This window comes from Oratosquilla oratoria, chromosome 4 (genome assembly GCF_046742065.1).
Source record: "Oratosquilla oratoria isolate Oo_2021 chromosome 4, ASM4674206v1, whole genome shotgun sequence".
NCBI classification, from domain to species: domain Eukaryota; kingdom Metazoa; phylum Arthropoda; class Malacostraca; order Stomatopoda; family Squillidae; genus Oratosquilla; species Oratosquilla oratoria.
In genome coordinates, this window is record NC_134780.1 from 6,260,197 (window position 1) to 6,275,196 (window position 15,000).

The window sequence follows — 15,000 nt, forward strand, 5'->3', positions numbered from 1 at the left end:
TACTAATGCTGATATTAGATAGACTACTTTCTTCATCCCCTCTGTAAATCGGATCGCAGTCAGGTACTTTATCTAACCTCTCATTAGTAAACACCGATAGAAAATAATTGTTAAACTCCTCACTCATTTTTTCCTCCGATTCTATCATGTCATTTTCATCGTTTTTAATTGGTCCTATTCTTTCTTTATTTTTTGTTCTATAGAGGTGAAAGAAACCCTTTGGGTTGGATTTTGCTTGACTGGCCACCTTGATTTCATAATTACGTTTCGCAGTACGTGTATTCCTTTTAACCAGCTTTGCCATTTCGTTATATCTTGATCTAAGGTGTGATTCCCCGTTTTTTATTTTTACGTAAAGTCCTCTTTTCATTCCGATCTCCTGTTTCAATCTGTCACCTTAAATGCAGAACGAATGTAAATGAGAAAATATAAACTGGAAATATGAGAAAACCTAAGTTAGAGGAGTTACTAAAATACTTCCCACTCCATGCTTACAAAAAGAATAATAAAGATTGATAAAATTGGAGATAAAGTGATGATGAAGAAAGTAGGGGTGGACAATAAAGAAACTGTCGGACAGGGTAGATCAAGTAATTCTGAGATTAAACACCTTGTGAGATCGAAACCTTTATTGGTACTACGTTTCGCTTGTTACATCTTTCTCAAGTACAGACATGACACACTCTCAGAGCACATATACGCCAACAGGGAAGGACCTGGGAGTGGGTATCTGGGCGGGTGGGTGGGAGGTGGAGGGGGAGGGGGGAGGCGGGGGACGGGTGGGACTTGGTGGAGACAAAGGAGGACATTTCGGACATTTTGTTGAAGTGGACTAAGGGTTTCGATCTCACAAGGTGTTTATTCTCACAGTCTTGTCGGCTTTTGCCATTGTGATTCATCAATTCTGAGATGGTGTGGCTGCTTGAAAAGAAAGCTCGAAGTTGCCCATGGCATGGTATACAGTCTGGTGATCTACGGAGTCAACGACTCGATTTTACGGTCCAAAGCATGGACGACTATAGAAGTTAGCGTAAACAGGTGTATAGATTTAAACCCTATATACCTGGGCGCTAAAAACACAAACACAGACGTAGCATAAATTGGCCTCCTTTCAAACTACGTGAGCGAGAGTGGACAAGGTGAACAGAAGTCAGTGTCGGTGATCAAGTTTTAATTTATTTCCTTTGCCCACAAGTGCGTAGTGCACGTTCAATTGTCGCATAAATACCATTTTATTTCATTTCATTTTATTGCATTGTTTTATTGTACTTTATTTCACTTTGTTGTATTTTATGTTATTTTATTATTTCATTTTATTATATTCATTTCCTCCGCGTACAAGTGCGTAGTGCATTTTTTCAATTGTTGCACAAGTGTCAGTTTATTTTATTTCATTACATTTTATTTCATTGCATCTCATTATATTGCATTGTACTTTGTTGTATTTAATTTTATTATATTGCATTTATCTTTTGTAAATTATATGTGTAAGGTGGTCCAGTCGTCCGGTACTCGGAGTGACTGGAGTAACCTCTCCCAATTCCAACCACGGACAGTATAATAGCTCATTTGAACTCTGTACATTTTCACACCCCTGAAGAGGGTCCTAGGACTAGAACCGAAACGTTGGGCATTAAACTTCCCACTTCTGATGTTTATGCTTCTCCCCTTACAACATGGATCCAAGACTCCAGATCTTCGCACATATTGAACAATATATATATATTATATATATATACATATATGTGTATATATATACATATATATATGTATATACATATATATATACATATATATATATATATACATATATATGTGTAGAACTGTACGTACATACGAGTATGTATAAATACACAGTTTGGAGACCGTACCACTGTATATTGTAGTCAAGAGAAAATTAGATTCTTTATTATATTTTTTTACCCTTCCTCCATCCAGGTAATGAAAATCTATTTTTACATTACCAACAGTCTGTATCTCTCATCAACAATTTTGCTGATGTGGTCACGGCACCAATATTGAGTCTGTTTCCAGGAAATTGTGGCAGGAAAATAAAATAAAAATCACGAGACCGTCACTTAATGGGTATCTGATTTGTTTAGTCAGTCAGTCAGTCGGTCAAAAATAAGATAAAATAAAATAAGATAAATAAATAAATAAATAAATAAATAGATAAGATAAATATATATATATATATATATATATATATATATATATGTGTATGTACATATTTATATATATATATATGTATATGTACATATTTATATATATATATATATGTACATATATATGTATATATATATGTATATATTTATATATATATACATATATATATATATATATACATACATATATATACATATATATATATATATATATATATATAAACAAGTAAGAAAAACTTCGACGAGGTATGAAGTACCATAACAATAGTTTAAATCTACAAAACCCGACATATGGAGAAATGATAAAGAAACTCGATTTATGAAAGCCAAAAGAAAGAAGAGAGAGTAGGAGTAGGATTAGTTTATGTGTTTCAAAGGGTAAACAGTTCATAGACTAAGATAACTGTACAAGAACAAAAGAGGAGACGAAGAAGAAAGACAATAAAAAGGAGACAGTAAATCGGCAGATAAGAACATAAAAAAAGATCTGTCCATAGGTTGTCCTTATTCCTGTCTTCGCTAACTTCATGATGATTTTCGATTTGGTCGAGAGGAGAGATAATAGAAAGAGAGACATAAACAAATTAGATTACGAGTATATAGAAAGATAAGAAAAGTAACAAGGTACAGACACTTACACTCTCTAGCGCTTAGCATGAGGGCTCAAATTAAACATTCGAAAGTATGTACATAAAGAGACAGAATACAATTGTCTTGATTTCAGTACTTTTATAGGTAAACACATAAATAAACACACATGCACATATATACAAACACACACAAAAAACGCACAGAAATGCACACATACACAAACAAAACACACAACACACATAAATCCACACATACACTAACATATATGTACAATGTATGTACCATACATGCTAACAAGTATTTGAAGAGAGGGGAACGAGCAGAGAAGGAAGAGAAAGAGAGAGAGAAAGAGAGAAAGAGAGGTGAGAGAGAGAGAGAGAGAGAGAGAGAGAGAGAAGGAAGAGAAAGAGAAAGGGAAAGAAAGAATGAGAGAGAAAGAAAAAAGAGAGAGAGAGAGAGAGAGAGAGAAAGAGAGAGGTGTAGAGAAAGAAAGAGAACGAAAGAGACAAAATAACAAACATCATTGACCAACCGAGAGAGCCTTTTGCGAATCACGCCCTCCGTGTTCTTTCAACCTGCCTGGATGAGGCTCAGAATAAGATATCTGAAGTGTATCACAGCCATAAATGGGTCAAACTCCTCCAGATTTAACTTTTGTTCTTTTTCTCTCGTTTTGAGACATTGTTGAAAGAACCACGTGCCCCTCATCCCACCGTACTATTGATCGACCATGAGTACACAAGCAGGCTTTTCCATAGTGAAGTCACAGGCTTGCCAACACCACCGGAACTTTTCTTCGCAGGCTTGCCAACCACACCGAAACTTTTCCTACGTCTCAAGCAGACATGATCATTCAGTTTGTTTGTTTGTTTGTTTGTTTGTTTGTTTGTATTTGTGAACCAAACTAAATGTTTGTATTCATGAACCAAATGAGGAAAGAAAAAGGCAATATATAATATAAATGTCAAGATCATAGATTAACATGTTGCTGTTTTTCAACAATATATATATATATATATATATATATATATATATATATATACATGTATATATATATATATCTTTATATGTATATGTATATGTATATATATATATATATACACACAGAGACCCTTTCCTTTGTATAAGAAGATGGGGATGCGACTGACCGTTTCAACGAATACATACCATTCACAAAGCCATTTAACCGCCCCTCCATCTTAACACCTCGGGAATGAAGGGTCACCCTGACCCCTGTCACACTGCTCGGGTGAAAGGCAATGCAACGAGGCACTGTTTAATGGAACCTCAAATCTGGAGCTGATTTAGTCAACTTCACGTTCATCGTATGCCGACCATTTCTCTTCTTCCTCGTCCACTCAAAATAGTTTATAAAGAAGATGAGAACATCTCTTCGGCATAAGTGCTCCATTCACCTATTCAAAATCTCCCTCTATTGACTCCTATCTTTTTTCGCACTCCCTTTCCTGCTCGACAGACAATCCGCATGTATCCAAAGTCTTCATTACTCCATCAGAGCATTAGGTTTTATTGCTAGGACAGTTACAAATAAAAGTGCAGAGGTAATTATCAAACTCTATCTTTCAATATGCGGTACAGTTTTGGTCTCCGTCTTATAGAATGGGCATCAGTTCACTGGAATCAGTAGAGAAGAATGACCAAAATGATATATGGGCTCAGAAATTTACTTTACGAAGAGAGCCTTAGGCACCTTAACTCGCACTCTCTGGAGGAATGCAGAGTGTGGGGTGATCTAATAGAGGTGTTTAAGTGGATCAATGGCTTTACGCAAACAAGGTAATCATATTAAGACAATAAGGCAGAACTCTCAGTAATGGATTTGAACTGGACAAATTTAGCTTTAAGAAGGAAATAGGCAAGAACTGGTTTACTAATAGGCTGGTCAATGAATGGAATAGACTACTTAATAACTATGTAGTGACCGCTGAAACTATCGGTTGTTTAAGAAATTGTTAAGGGCCATTTACATAGTCAAACGGTTTGTCAAACAAGTGTTTGAAGTGACGTTTGACCGTATGAACGGGTATTTGATTGTCAGACAGGTTTGTCAAACGTGTTTGACCCTATTCACACGATCAAATATCACTTCAAACACTTGTTTGACAAACCGTGTTTGACAAACAGTTTGACCGTGTAAATGCCGGTTTAGACAACTTTATGGATGAAAGGTGGTAATGGAGATAGAACTGCCTAGTGTAGGCTTTATGATGTCTTGCAGTCTCCTTCATTCTTATATTCTTATGTTCTTATCCACCCATCTATCTCATTTCCAATCTTCCTCTCAAACGTGCGACTTCTACTTCTACTTCCTATACTATTTTGTTAGTGTCTCCTTATTCATTCTTTGCATGTGTCCAAACCATGTCATTACTCTGATCTATCTTAGTTTACATTTTTTCCACCAAAGATATTTCTCAAACACCTCATCTCAGAAACATTCATTCTCTTCCTATTGACCTAACTTATATTCCATGTCTGACTCTTACAGCACTGAAAGTACAATCCTTCACGCATCTTTCTCTTTGTTTTTACCCTGAAATAAATATTTTTCATAAAACCTTTTAATCTGTTCCCACATTTACTAGATTTATTTTTTCATGGTTCATGTCCTCGTACACTTCTCCATTCACTGCCATATGTGACCCCAAATACATAAAATCCAATGCCTCAGTAAATATCTATTTGTTCGTTTTAATTTTGTGTTTTCGTCTATTCGAGAATTGGTAACTTACATCCCAAAAACTGGATATATGCATTATTTCTCTTGTGATATTGTATTCACGATATATCATTCTAAATCAGTTAATCAAAAACATGTTTTAATCTTCACTCTTTTGTCATTTCGGGGCTAAATGAGATATTTCATTACATTGCAACCCTGATTCAAAATTTAATATGCAGTCTTGTCAATCTATATATATGTATATGTATATATATATATATATATATATATATATATATATATATATATATATATATATATATATATACACGGAGTTAAACACGACAGCATTTTGGCACTGGTTAATCTTCTTACTGAGATTTTCAATTTTCCTCACAGTAGGTCTCATTTCAGGAGGGTGGGCAAATACAAGCCTTCCAAATTCTTCCATATTTAATTTAACGTTTCGACTTCAGGGAGTCATCTTCAGAATAGTTACAAGAGAAAAGTCACAATTTTCAAAGCTACATGATTCACAATTGACAATGGTGTACAGACAACATGGGTTTAAAATATGGGCCGCTTGGGAACGGTGCATGGTTCGTGATCCGTTACGTAGCCGGACACTACGTCTTGGAAGGGAAGGGGGAGGAGGAGGGGGAGGAGGAGGGAGAGGGGGGGGAGTCAGGTAAGGTAGGTCTTCTCGCTGGGTCACCACGCTGGTCATGTGGGGGTTGGTGAGGTGTATGAGGGGTATGGGGAGAGGAAGGAGGTGGGTGTTGCTGTTGTTGGGCTCCAAATCTCGTGGAAGAATTAAATAGCGGGATGGCGGAAATCATATTACATTGAATATTAATAATTGGAGCTCTCTCCCTAATGTGGATGGCTTCAAGCATTTTTAGTTCCTTAATTTTGGCACAGTGTGCAACTATCCTAGTGTTATCCACGATTGTCTTCCTATCGATTAAAGCCTGGTGGTATTGGAGGTGGTGTTGTTTAATTGCTCCTTGTTGTAAATGTAGGGACAACCGTCTACTCAGTTGGCATGTCGTGAACCCAATGTATGAAGAATTACGAGGTGCACAGCCCCCAGTTATACAGCGATATTCATAAATGACATTGGTTCTCGATAATATGCCGCCATTGCCAGACAGATTGTTTTTCACAACAAGGGAGCAGGTACGGGGGTTGTCATAGAATATGATAACTTTTAAGTTATCGTAATCACCTATTGGCTTACAATTTCTATGTATGATGTCTTTCATGTGTTTCTCATCTTGGCGGTACGAACTACAATAAATATTCTGGTAAAATACGGTAACGGTCTTGGCTTGGTCCGGTGTATTCACAGCAACTTTACGTTCTAGCAAATCCTTAGTTACACTATCAAAGTCTTGATTAGAATAACCATTATTTACTAGCATCTGGCGCAGGTAAGTAAGTTCTAAGTGGAGCATATGCCAAGAGGAACAAATGGAAATTGCCCGCCGGACATATGTGAGGAAAATTGAAAATCTCAGTAAGAATATTAACCTGTGCCAAAATGCTGTCGTGTTTAACTCCGTGTGTATTAGTGAGAATCTGCGCCCTAAATATACAATATATATATATATATATATATATATATATATATATATATATATATATATATATATATATATGTATATATATATTGTTTACTTCGAGATATCTCATTATATTGCAACCACGATTTAAGATCATGTACAGATAGTTTTGTGAATCAGAAAGAGGAGATATCATTTACTGCATCGCGTATGTTTACGAGCAGTCGGCGTATTGTTTGTTTCTTATGACGTCCAGATCTGCGCATGCGCAATGACACACATACTGGAAAAATCCGCTGGACACGGGCAGTATTCCCAATGTTCATGATATTGTTCATATTACTATAGAAAACATACTTATTTTCGATTGAAAAGATCATGAATATCAACTTCCTAGCGATAACTGATCACCATAGTTGATATACAGTAAATAATAAGAATATTATGATTCTTAAGATATCACAAATAAAATAGGATATTTGATTTAGGGTTTCAGTTACTTGCTTCGGCAGACTACACTATGAACTGCAACACAAATACTGTACTTTTCTCTATACAGGAGGAGGGGGACTTTCTAAGCTGAATAAAATCACCTAGCGACATCCAAAATAACTGTACAAGTTTGTCTGTGAGTGGGCGAAATGATTTCATTGTTAAAACGAATTGCAACGACAAAACGTACCAACGGCAGAACACCTGTTGGGCCAGAACGAATTCGGATCCAGAAAAAAGCAAAGACTTGCAACCTCGTGCAATCCCCCACCGCGAATTCCACTCCTTCATGCAAGATTCGCCCTCTTGTCTCTATAGAGGCGACCGTTCTCCCCTCTTCTCTCAACACCTGAGCCTATCAGCCTCTTGTCAGTTGTTGTTTTCTTCTCGAGCCTAGCACAGTGACCCGTAGCAGCATGCCGGAACCTCCTAAACTCACGAATTCTGTAAGTTCCCCTTCAGATCCTCCTGTTGGGATCGATCCCAATGCCCATCGTGCCCTCTTGCACAGCTGCCCCGATTGGTGAGACAATAATGATGTGTTAGATTTTGTGGCAGAGGCGTAATAGGTGTTACGGTGCAAATACAAGTGTTTAAAAAAAGACTAATATGTAAGGCTTCTGTGATCGTATGGAAACGCTTTAGCCTATCAGCCTCTTGTCAGTTGTTGTTTTCTTCTCGAGCCTAGCACAGTGACCCGTAGCAGCATGCCGGAACCTCCTAAACTCACGAATTCTGTAAGTTCCCCTTCCGATCCTCCTGTTGGGATCGATCCCAATGCCCATCGTGCCCTCTTGCACTGCCCCAATTGGTGAGACAATAATGATGTGTTAGATTTTGTGGCAGAGGCGTAATAGGTGTTACGGTGCAAATACAAGTGTTTAAAAAAAGACTAATATGTAAGGCTTCTGTGATCGTATGGAAACGCTTTAGTGATTAAGTTGTTGGTGGATTTGGTTTCACTTACATGTACTACAGTGGCTTGCGTCTTCCGTGACGTTGAAGCAGGCGTCCTTTTTAACGTAGAACATTTACGATGCAAATAACTTTACGATGTCGTGAAGGACTCCAGGTTGTAAATCTATGATCTGGAGTCCTTACTAGAAGATATTAGCTTCTGTAGTACCTTTATATACCCAGCAGGTACTACACATCAAAGCAAATGTTACAGATGGTGATGTAAGGACATTAGAATATAGTCGTGATGTTATCATAGGTGTTGTGGAGGGTCTCCGTTGTGGTATTTGATAAATGATAATGATGATGATTCGGTTTAACGACGTGAACCATCAGGAGGCTAGGACAGTGCCCCTTACAGAGGACTTTGTAACGTGCAATTTAATGAACCATGTCCTTGGTTCAACTCGACGGTGGCAGGGTTCGAGCCGCCATCACACCGACCTCCGTCACAAGTAGTGACGCCAGCAAGCTTCCCTCGGCCATAAAGAAATACATATCGATAACATTTCTTGCCATTCTCTCGTGGCGTCGCACTTCTCGTTGATACAGTGGACACATGGTGCTATTTTCTTGATTTTGCGATCAATTACTTTCTTATTCATCATTGGTTCATGTTTTTATGGAAGCTCACAACCCCCGTGGTAACCAGCAACGGTCTCCGAGCCCTTCCATGGGTCTTTCCAAAGAGAAACACTAAACAGGTTGTGTGAGTGCTGATCTACTTCTTTGTCGCCGGCTGGCAGGAGAAGAGCAGTCATTGGTTGTTATCTCTCCAAATGTGAAAATGATGATGATTGATGGCTCGGTTTAACGTCGCGAAACTTCCCCTACCAGGGGACTAGGACGTTTGGACCTTACAAAGGACTTTGTAGCGTGGAACTTAAGGAACCATGACCTTAATCCAACTCTCTCGAGCCACGGTTACCTCGACCTCCGCCGCAAGTAGTGACGCTCTGAACCACTCGGCCAGCGACCATCCAAATGTGAAAATAAGTAACGGAAAGTTGCATGTGATAGATGTTTGATCGACTCCAGAGACCGAATGTTTGGAGACTAGCGGTTGGAGGATGATCCAGCTTAAAGTGTGTCCTACTGGATCACCGATAGCATGTGTCCATTGCCATCAGCCGTCTTGTCAGTCGTTGAATAAGGTACAAAGGACAGACGTAGCATAGCCTCACACTTCATGGGTCATCGTAGTATAAGTCAGGGGTTATTGCTGTGTAGGTCTCGATGTTAGTGAGGTTCTGAAGGTCCGATCACCCTCTTAGCTTCCTGTCAGAGATTCCTCCATCCCAAATTGTTATGTTCTTGTCTGTGCATTGCCAGAAAAACCTGTAAAGATGTCCATGATTGTCTGTAAGGCAGCCTGGTCGAATAGGCATCTTTTGTGTTGCCTAATCTGAGTTGGCATGAGTATGACCTCATTGTTGTGTGGTGGTCGTATCGAGGTCTACTTGAATATACTCTTTTTTGTTTAGCATAGTTTTTAGTTTGTTCACTAGTACTAGGGAACTTCCAGAAATCTTGCTAGGCTTCAAATTACCTAGATCTGTTTGTGAGAATTGTGTGTATGTGGTTGTCCAAAATCTGCACCTGTGGTCGTTCTGAGACAGATGTCCGATATATTTCTGCGTAATACCTGTTTATATATGGTACTAATGTCAATGAAGTGTTGTGTATGATTCCAGGTAGTTTTGTCTCGTTTGTGTTTGTGTGTACTTATAGGGGAATGTTAAGAACTACCTAGAAAAGACCACCCGCGCGCTCGGGATCGGTAGTTGTAGGAGGTCCTAGCACTTGTCACGCGTTAGCCAGGGTTCGAGTCCTTGGCCGTACTGCGTTTCAGTTTCTACATGTTGACCTCCATCGTGTCTCCCAATGTTCATGGCTTAGAATTAAAGTGCATTGTGGTTGATAAAATGTATATATATATATATATATATATATATATATATATATATATATATATATATATATATATATGTATGTATATATGAACGGCGTGCTGCTTATACAACAAAGGATAGAGTATATACATGCAATAATTACTTGAATCACAATTTCTAGAAAAAATATTACCATAGAAAATGGATGTTGAACTGTAATTTGAATGTAATTAGATATGGTCGATTTTGAACATCCAGCTGGGTCCATTTTCCTTGCCTTTATACATACTGTAAATGTATATATGGGTATATATATGTATATATATATGTATATATATATATATATATATATATATATATATATATATATATATATATAAGATACAGTACATACATACATACATACATACATACATACATACATACATACATACATACATACATACATACACACATACACACATACATACCTACACACATACATACACATATACATACATACATACATACGTACGTGCGGACGTACATATACTCATACATACTACGTACATACATTCAAACATACACACATACATACATACATACATACATACATACATACATACATACATACATGCATACATACATACATATATACATAAATACACACATAAAATCATTCACATATACATAGGTGCATACATAAACACACACACACACACACACACACACACACACACACACACACACACACACACACACACACACACACACACACACACACACACACACACACACACACACACACACAAACGCACCTCGTGGCGCAGTGGTTAGAGTTCTCGGCTGCCAATATGGCGGTCCGGGTTCGAATCCCGCCCAGGGCTGAAACAATTTCAGTATCGCTGCGTGCGAATTGTTACTCCAACTCTCGTGGGCGGGAAGCTGGGAGTGTTTGTGTGTATAAGGTCACAGCATTACCCATAGATCGGTCATATATGAGGCCTAAGCTCTCCTCCGGGAGGGAAATAGCTGTCGATCACGAGTCCAATACGTGATCCAAGACAATGGTGAATCACACATACAGACACACACAAACACACACACACACACACACACACACACACACACACACACACACACACACACACACACACACACACACACACACACACACACACACACACACACACACACACACACACACACACACACACCAACGAACCACAGTCTGGAACGGACGTCTAGAACAAGGTCTGCAGTGCATTGCTTTTTCGATAAGTTGGAGGAAGCACCTAGTCGGTATCGTATTGGGCCAGGGGAGCTTTGTTTATCGAGTGACCGAAATGATATATTAGAGTAAATTCACTTAGTGGTAACAGTTTGAAATCAAGGATGATGAAGATAAACAAAAATATGGTGAACCAACGAAGAGAAGACTAGATTAAGTATGGTTGAATCGCCGTTAGGTGTCATCCCAAAAAAGAGTTGCAACATGGAAACGCCACAGAAGAATCAAAGGTACAAAAATATTGCCTTTACAGGGTTTGTAAGAGAAGGTGGAATACTAGGCAGAGGTATAGATTTGGAGAGGGAAACAAGGTATAAAATATTCTAAGAAATTAAGAGATTACAGAACTAATAAATGAAATTATAGATCTGAGAGCAGAATACAGGGCAATATATAGAGAAATGAAAGAGCTGAAAAGATAAAATGCTGAAACAAACAGGGAGCTTGATAATCTAAAAAAGGAATTAAACATAGTCAAAAATGAGAGCAAAAGAATGAAAAATGAAGATACTAGCAGAAATGAGGCTTTGACAAAAGAAGTAAAAGGACAAATACAATCGGCGACCGAAAAAAGTTGGAGAAACAATAAAAGAGACAGATCTTCAGGAAATAAAAAAATCAATGGAAAGTGGATCAAGAAATTTTTTTTTAAAGAAATTGTACAACAACAAGTGGAAGAAAATGCAAAACAAGCAGCCATAAAGTAATTAAAGAGAAAGAAAATTGGGTCAGAGACACAATTGATAAAAAAAAAAGTATAGTAGTTTATGGTATTAAAGAAAAACACAATGCAGCTAGATACTTAAGAGAAAAAGAAGAGAAAGAAATAGTAAAAAAGAAATCTGAAAGAGACACCAGAGGAGGGCCAAGAGATGGAAAAGGAAATAGAGGAAGTGCATAGAGTGGAACTATACTCAGAGACACAATTGATAAAAAAAAGTATAGTAGTTTAAGATATCAAAGAAAAACACAATACAGCTAGATACTTAAGAAAAAAGAAGAGAAAGAAATAGTAAAAAAAAAAAAAAAAATTTGAAAGGGACAACAGAGGAGAGCCAAGAGATAGAAAACGAAATAGAGGAAGTGCATAGAATGGAACTGTACTCTAAAAAAAAAAAAAAGAAAAAAAAGAATGACCACTAAAAATAAAAATAAAGTCTGAAATGATAGCGGAAGAAGTACAAACAAAAACAGCAAAGTTGGCCAAAAGTAAAAACTACAAAATTATATGGCTAAAAAAAGTAATGAGCGATGAGGAAAAAGAGTGGGAAAAGACACTAAAAATGAAACTAATAATAATAATAATAAAAAAAACGAGATAAAAACAGACCAAAAAGATTTTTTTTCAGAGTACTGGACTTGAGACTGGGAAAATGGCAAAACAAGAAACACAGGAAACAAAAAAAAGGAGGAGGAAGAAGAAAAAAGTAACGTATACCAACACAGATGGCATAATTTCAGGATTAGATTAATTAAACGATTATTTGGCGGAAGAGAAATCGGATATAATGGGAATTGTGGAGACGAAATTTAAAGGTCCACTACCATCAAATACGATAGGACAAGATTTATATAATCACAAGATAGAATGATAGAGAAGAGAAACAGGGTGGAGGAGCCATGTATTTGACTACGAAAAGCTTAAATGTAACAAAGATAACAGAAGGAAATAATAATGTTGAAAATAGTGAAATGAAAAGTAGAAAATTTGTAGTGATATATATGTCCCCGAAAACATATTCTTGGAAAGAGAGTGACCATTCCAAAACATTAGAAGACACTAGCCATGCATTAAATGAAATACTGAAAAAAAACGAGGAAACTTAGTAATTATGGGTGACTTTAACTCTAAAAAAATATCTTGGGAGGAGATAACAGTGAAACGTAGAGACGACCTTTGGAGAAACATGCTACTGGACGTGAACATTGAATACACAATGACTCAATGGGTAAAAGAAAATACCAGATATAGAAATAATAAAGAACCGCCAAGACTAGACTTGATATTTACTCCAGAACCTGAAATTATGGATGAAATGGAATACAAGACACCAATTTGTAAGAGTGACCATATGATAATTGAGTTTGAACTAAAAGAGGAAATTTATTTGGAAAGAAATGAAAAACACAGAAAAGGAAAGCTAATGTACAACAATAGGGATTTTGCGAAGCTCAGAAGACTTTCAAAAAGCGAATTGGGAAAACTTCTTTATGAAGAAGCACAGATGGAAGAGAAATAGACTATATCAAAAGAAATCTATAATGAAAGAGTGGATAAATACATACTAAAACAAAAACAGGAAAAGGTGAACATTGAATGCTGGTACAACAAAAATGTAGTGAGACAAAAGATAGAAGAGACAAAGCTTAGAAAAGATGGAAAAAACTGGTAATTGGTATATATATACATACATATATATATATATATATATATATATATATATATATATAAATATAAAACTAAGAAATAAATATGTAAAAATACGCAGGGAAGAAAAAATAAACTATGAAAAAGACATAATAGACAAATGTAAGGATCAACCTAAAGATAGAGGAGACGAAGCTTAGAAAAGATGGAAAAAACGGGTAAGTGGCATATATATATACATATATATATATATATATATATATATATATATGTATATATATACATATATATATATATATGCAGGAAAAACACTGGGAGCGTGTGTTCTTGAAAATGCAAGGTTGACCACGAAGAAAAACTATTAAAGCAGAGCGCTTTCGTGTATTCACATCTTCAGTGCAAATAATACATAGTGAAAGATACAAAGGTGCAGAATATATAGGTGGGAAACAAAGGGAACGTGGAGACATCCTGGTGAGAGAGGAGAGGTAGTACCCATGGACTAACTGTCCGTCCGCGTTTATAGTGGGTGCGGAAATGTCCTACATGTTTACAATTTATACATTTTATAAATTTTTCTTTAAATAAAGTTGTTAAGTTTATATTATTATAATTTTTCCGTACGAATAATAAATAGTGAAAGGTGCAGAGGTACAGACAATATAGTGTGGTCCAACTGTCCGTCTATGCTTACAATGGGTATAAAATGTCTTATATGGTTATAACATACATCTTAGAAATTTCTTAACAAATGAAGTTATCCTACATGGTTACAATTTATTCACTGTATAATTTCATTTTACAAATTTGTTTAGTTTATGTTGTTTCCCACCTATATATTCTGCACCTTTGTATCTTTCACTATGTATTATTTGCACTGAAGATGTGAATACACGAAAGCGCTTTGCTTTAATAGTTTTTCTTCGTAGTCAACCTTGCATACATATTTATATATATGTATATATATATATATTTATATATGTATATATATATATGTATATATATGTATATATATAT

The 15,000-nt window shown here is 36.5% G+C and overlaps 1 protein-coding gene across 2 annotated transcripts in view; it reads left to right on the plus strand.

The window, feature by feature from the left end:
- Positions 1-15,000, plus strand: part of LOC143024269 (uncharacterized) — a 73,945-nt gene that overhangs the window by 5,710 nt on the left and 53,235 nt on the right. The window contains exon 1 of one of the 2 annotated variants that reach the window (XM_076183057.1): positions 8,138-8,233. The exons of the other annotated variant lie outside the window; for it this stretch is intronic. Within the exon in view, the coding sequence (XP_076039172.1) occupies positions 8,204-8,233 (30 nt within the window). The 5' untranslated portion in view covers positions 8,138-8,203. Of the gene's footprint in view, positions 1-8,137; positions 8,234-15,000 lie in introns of those variants that run through there. 2 annotated transcript variants of the gene reach the window in all.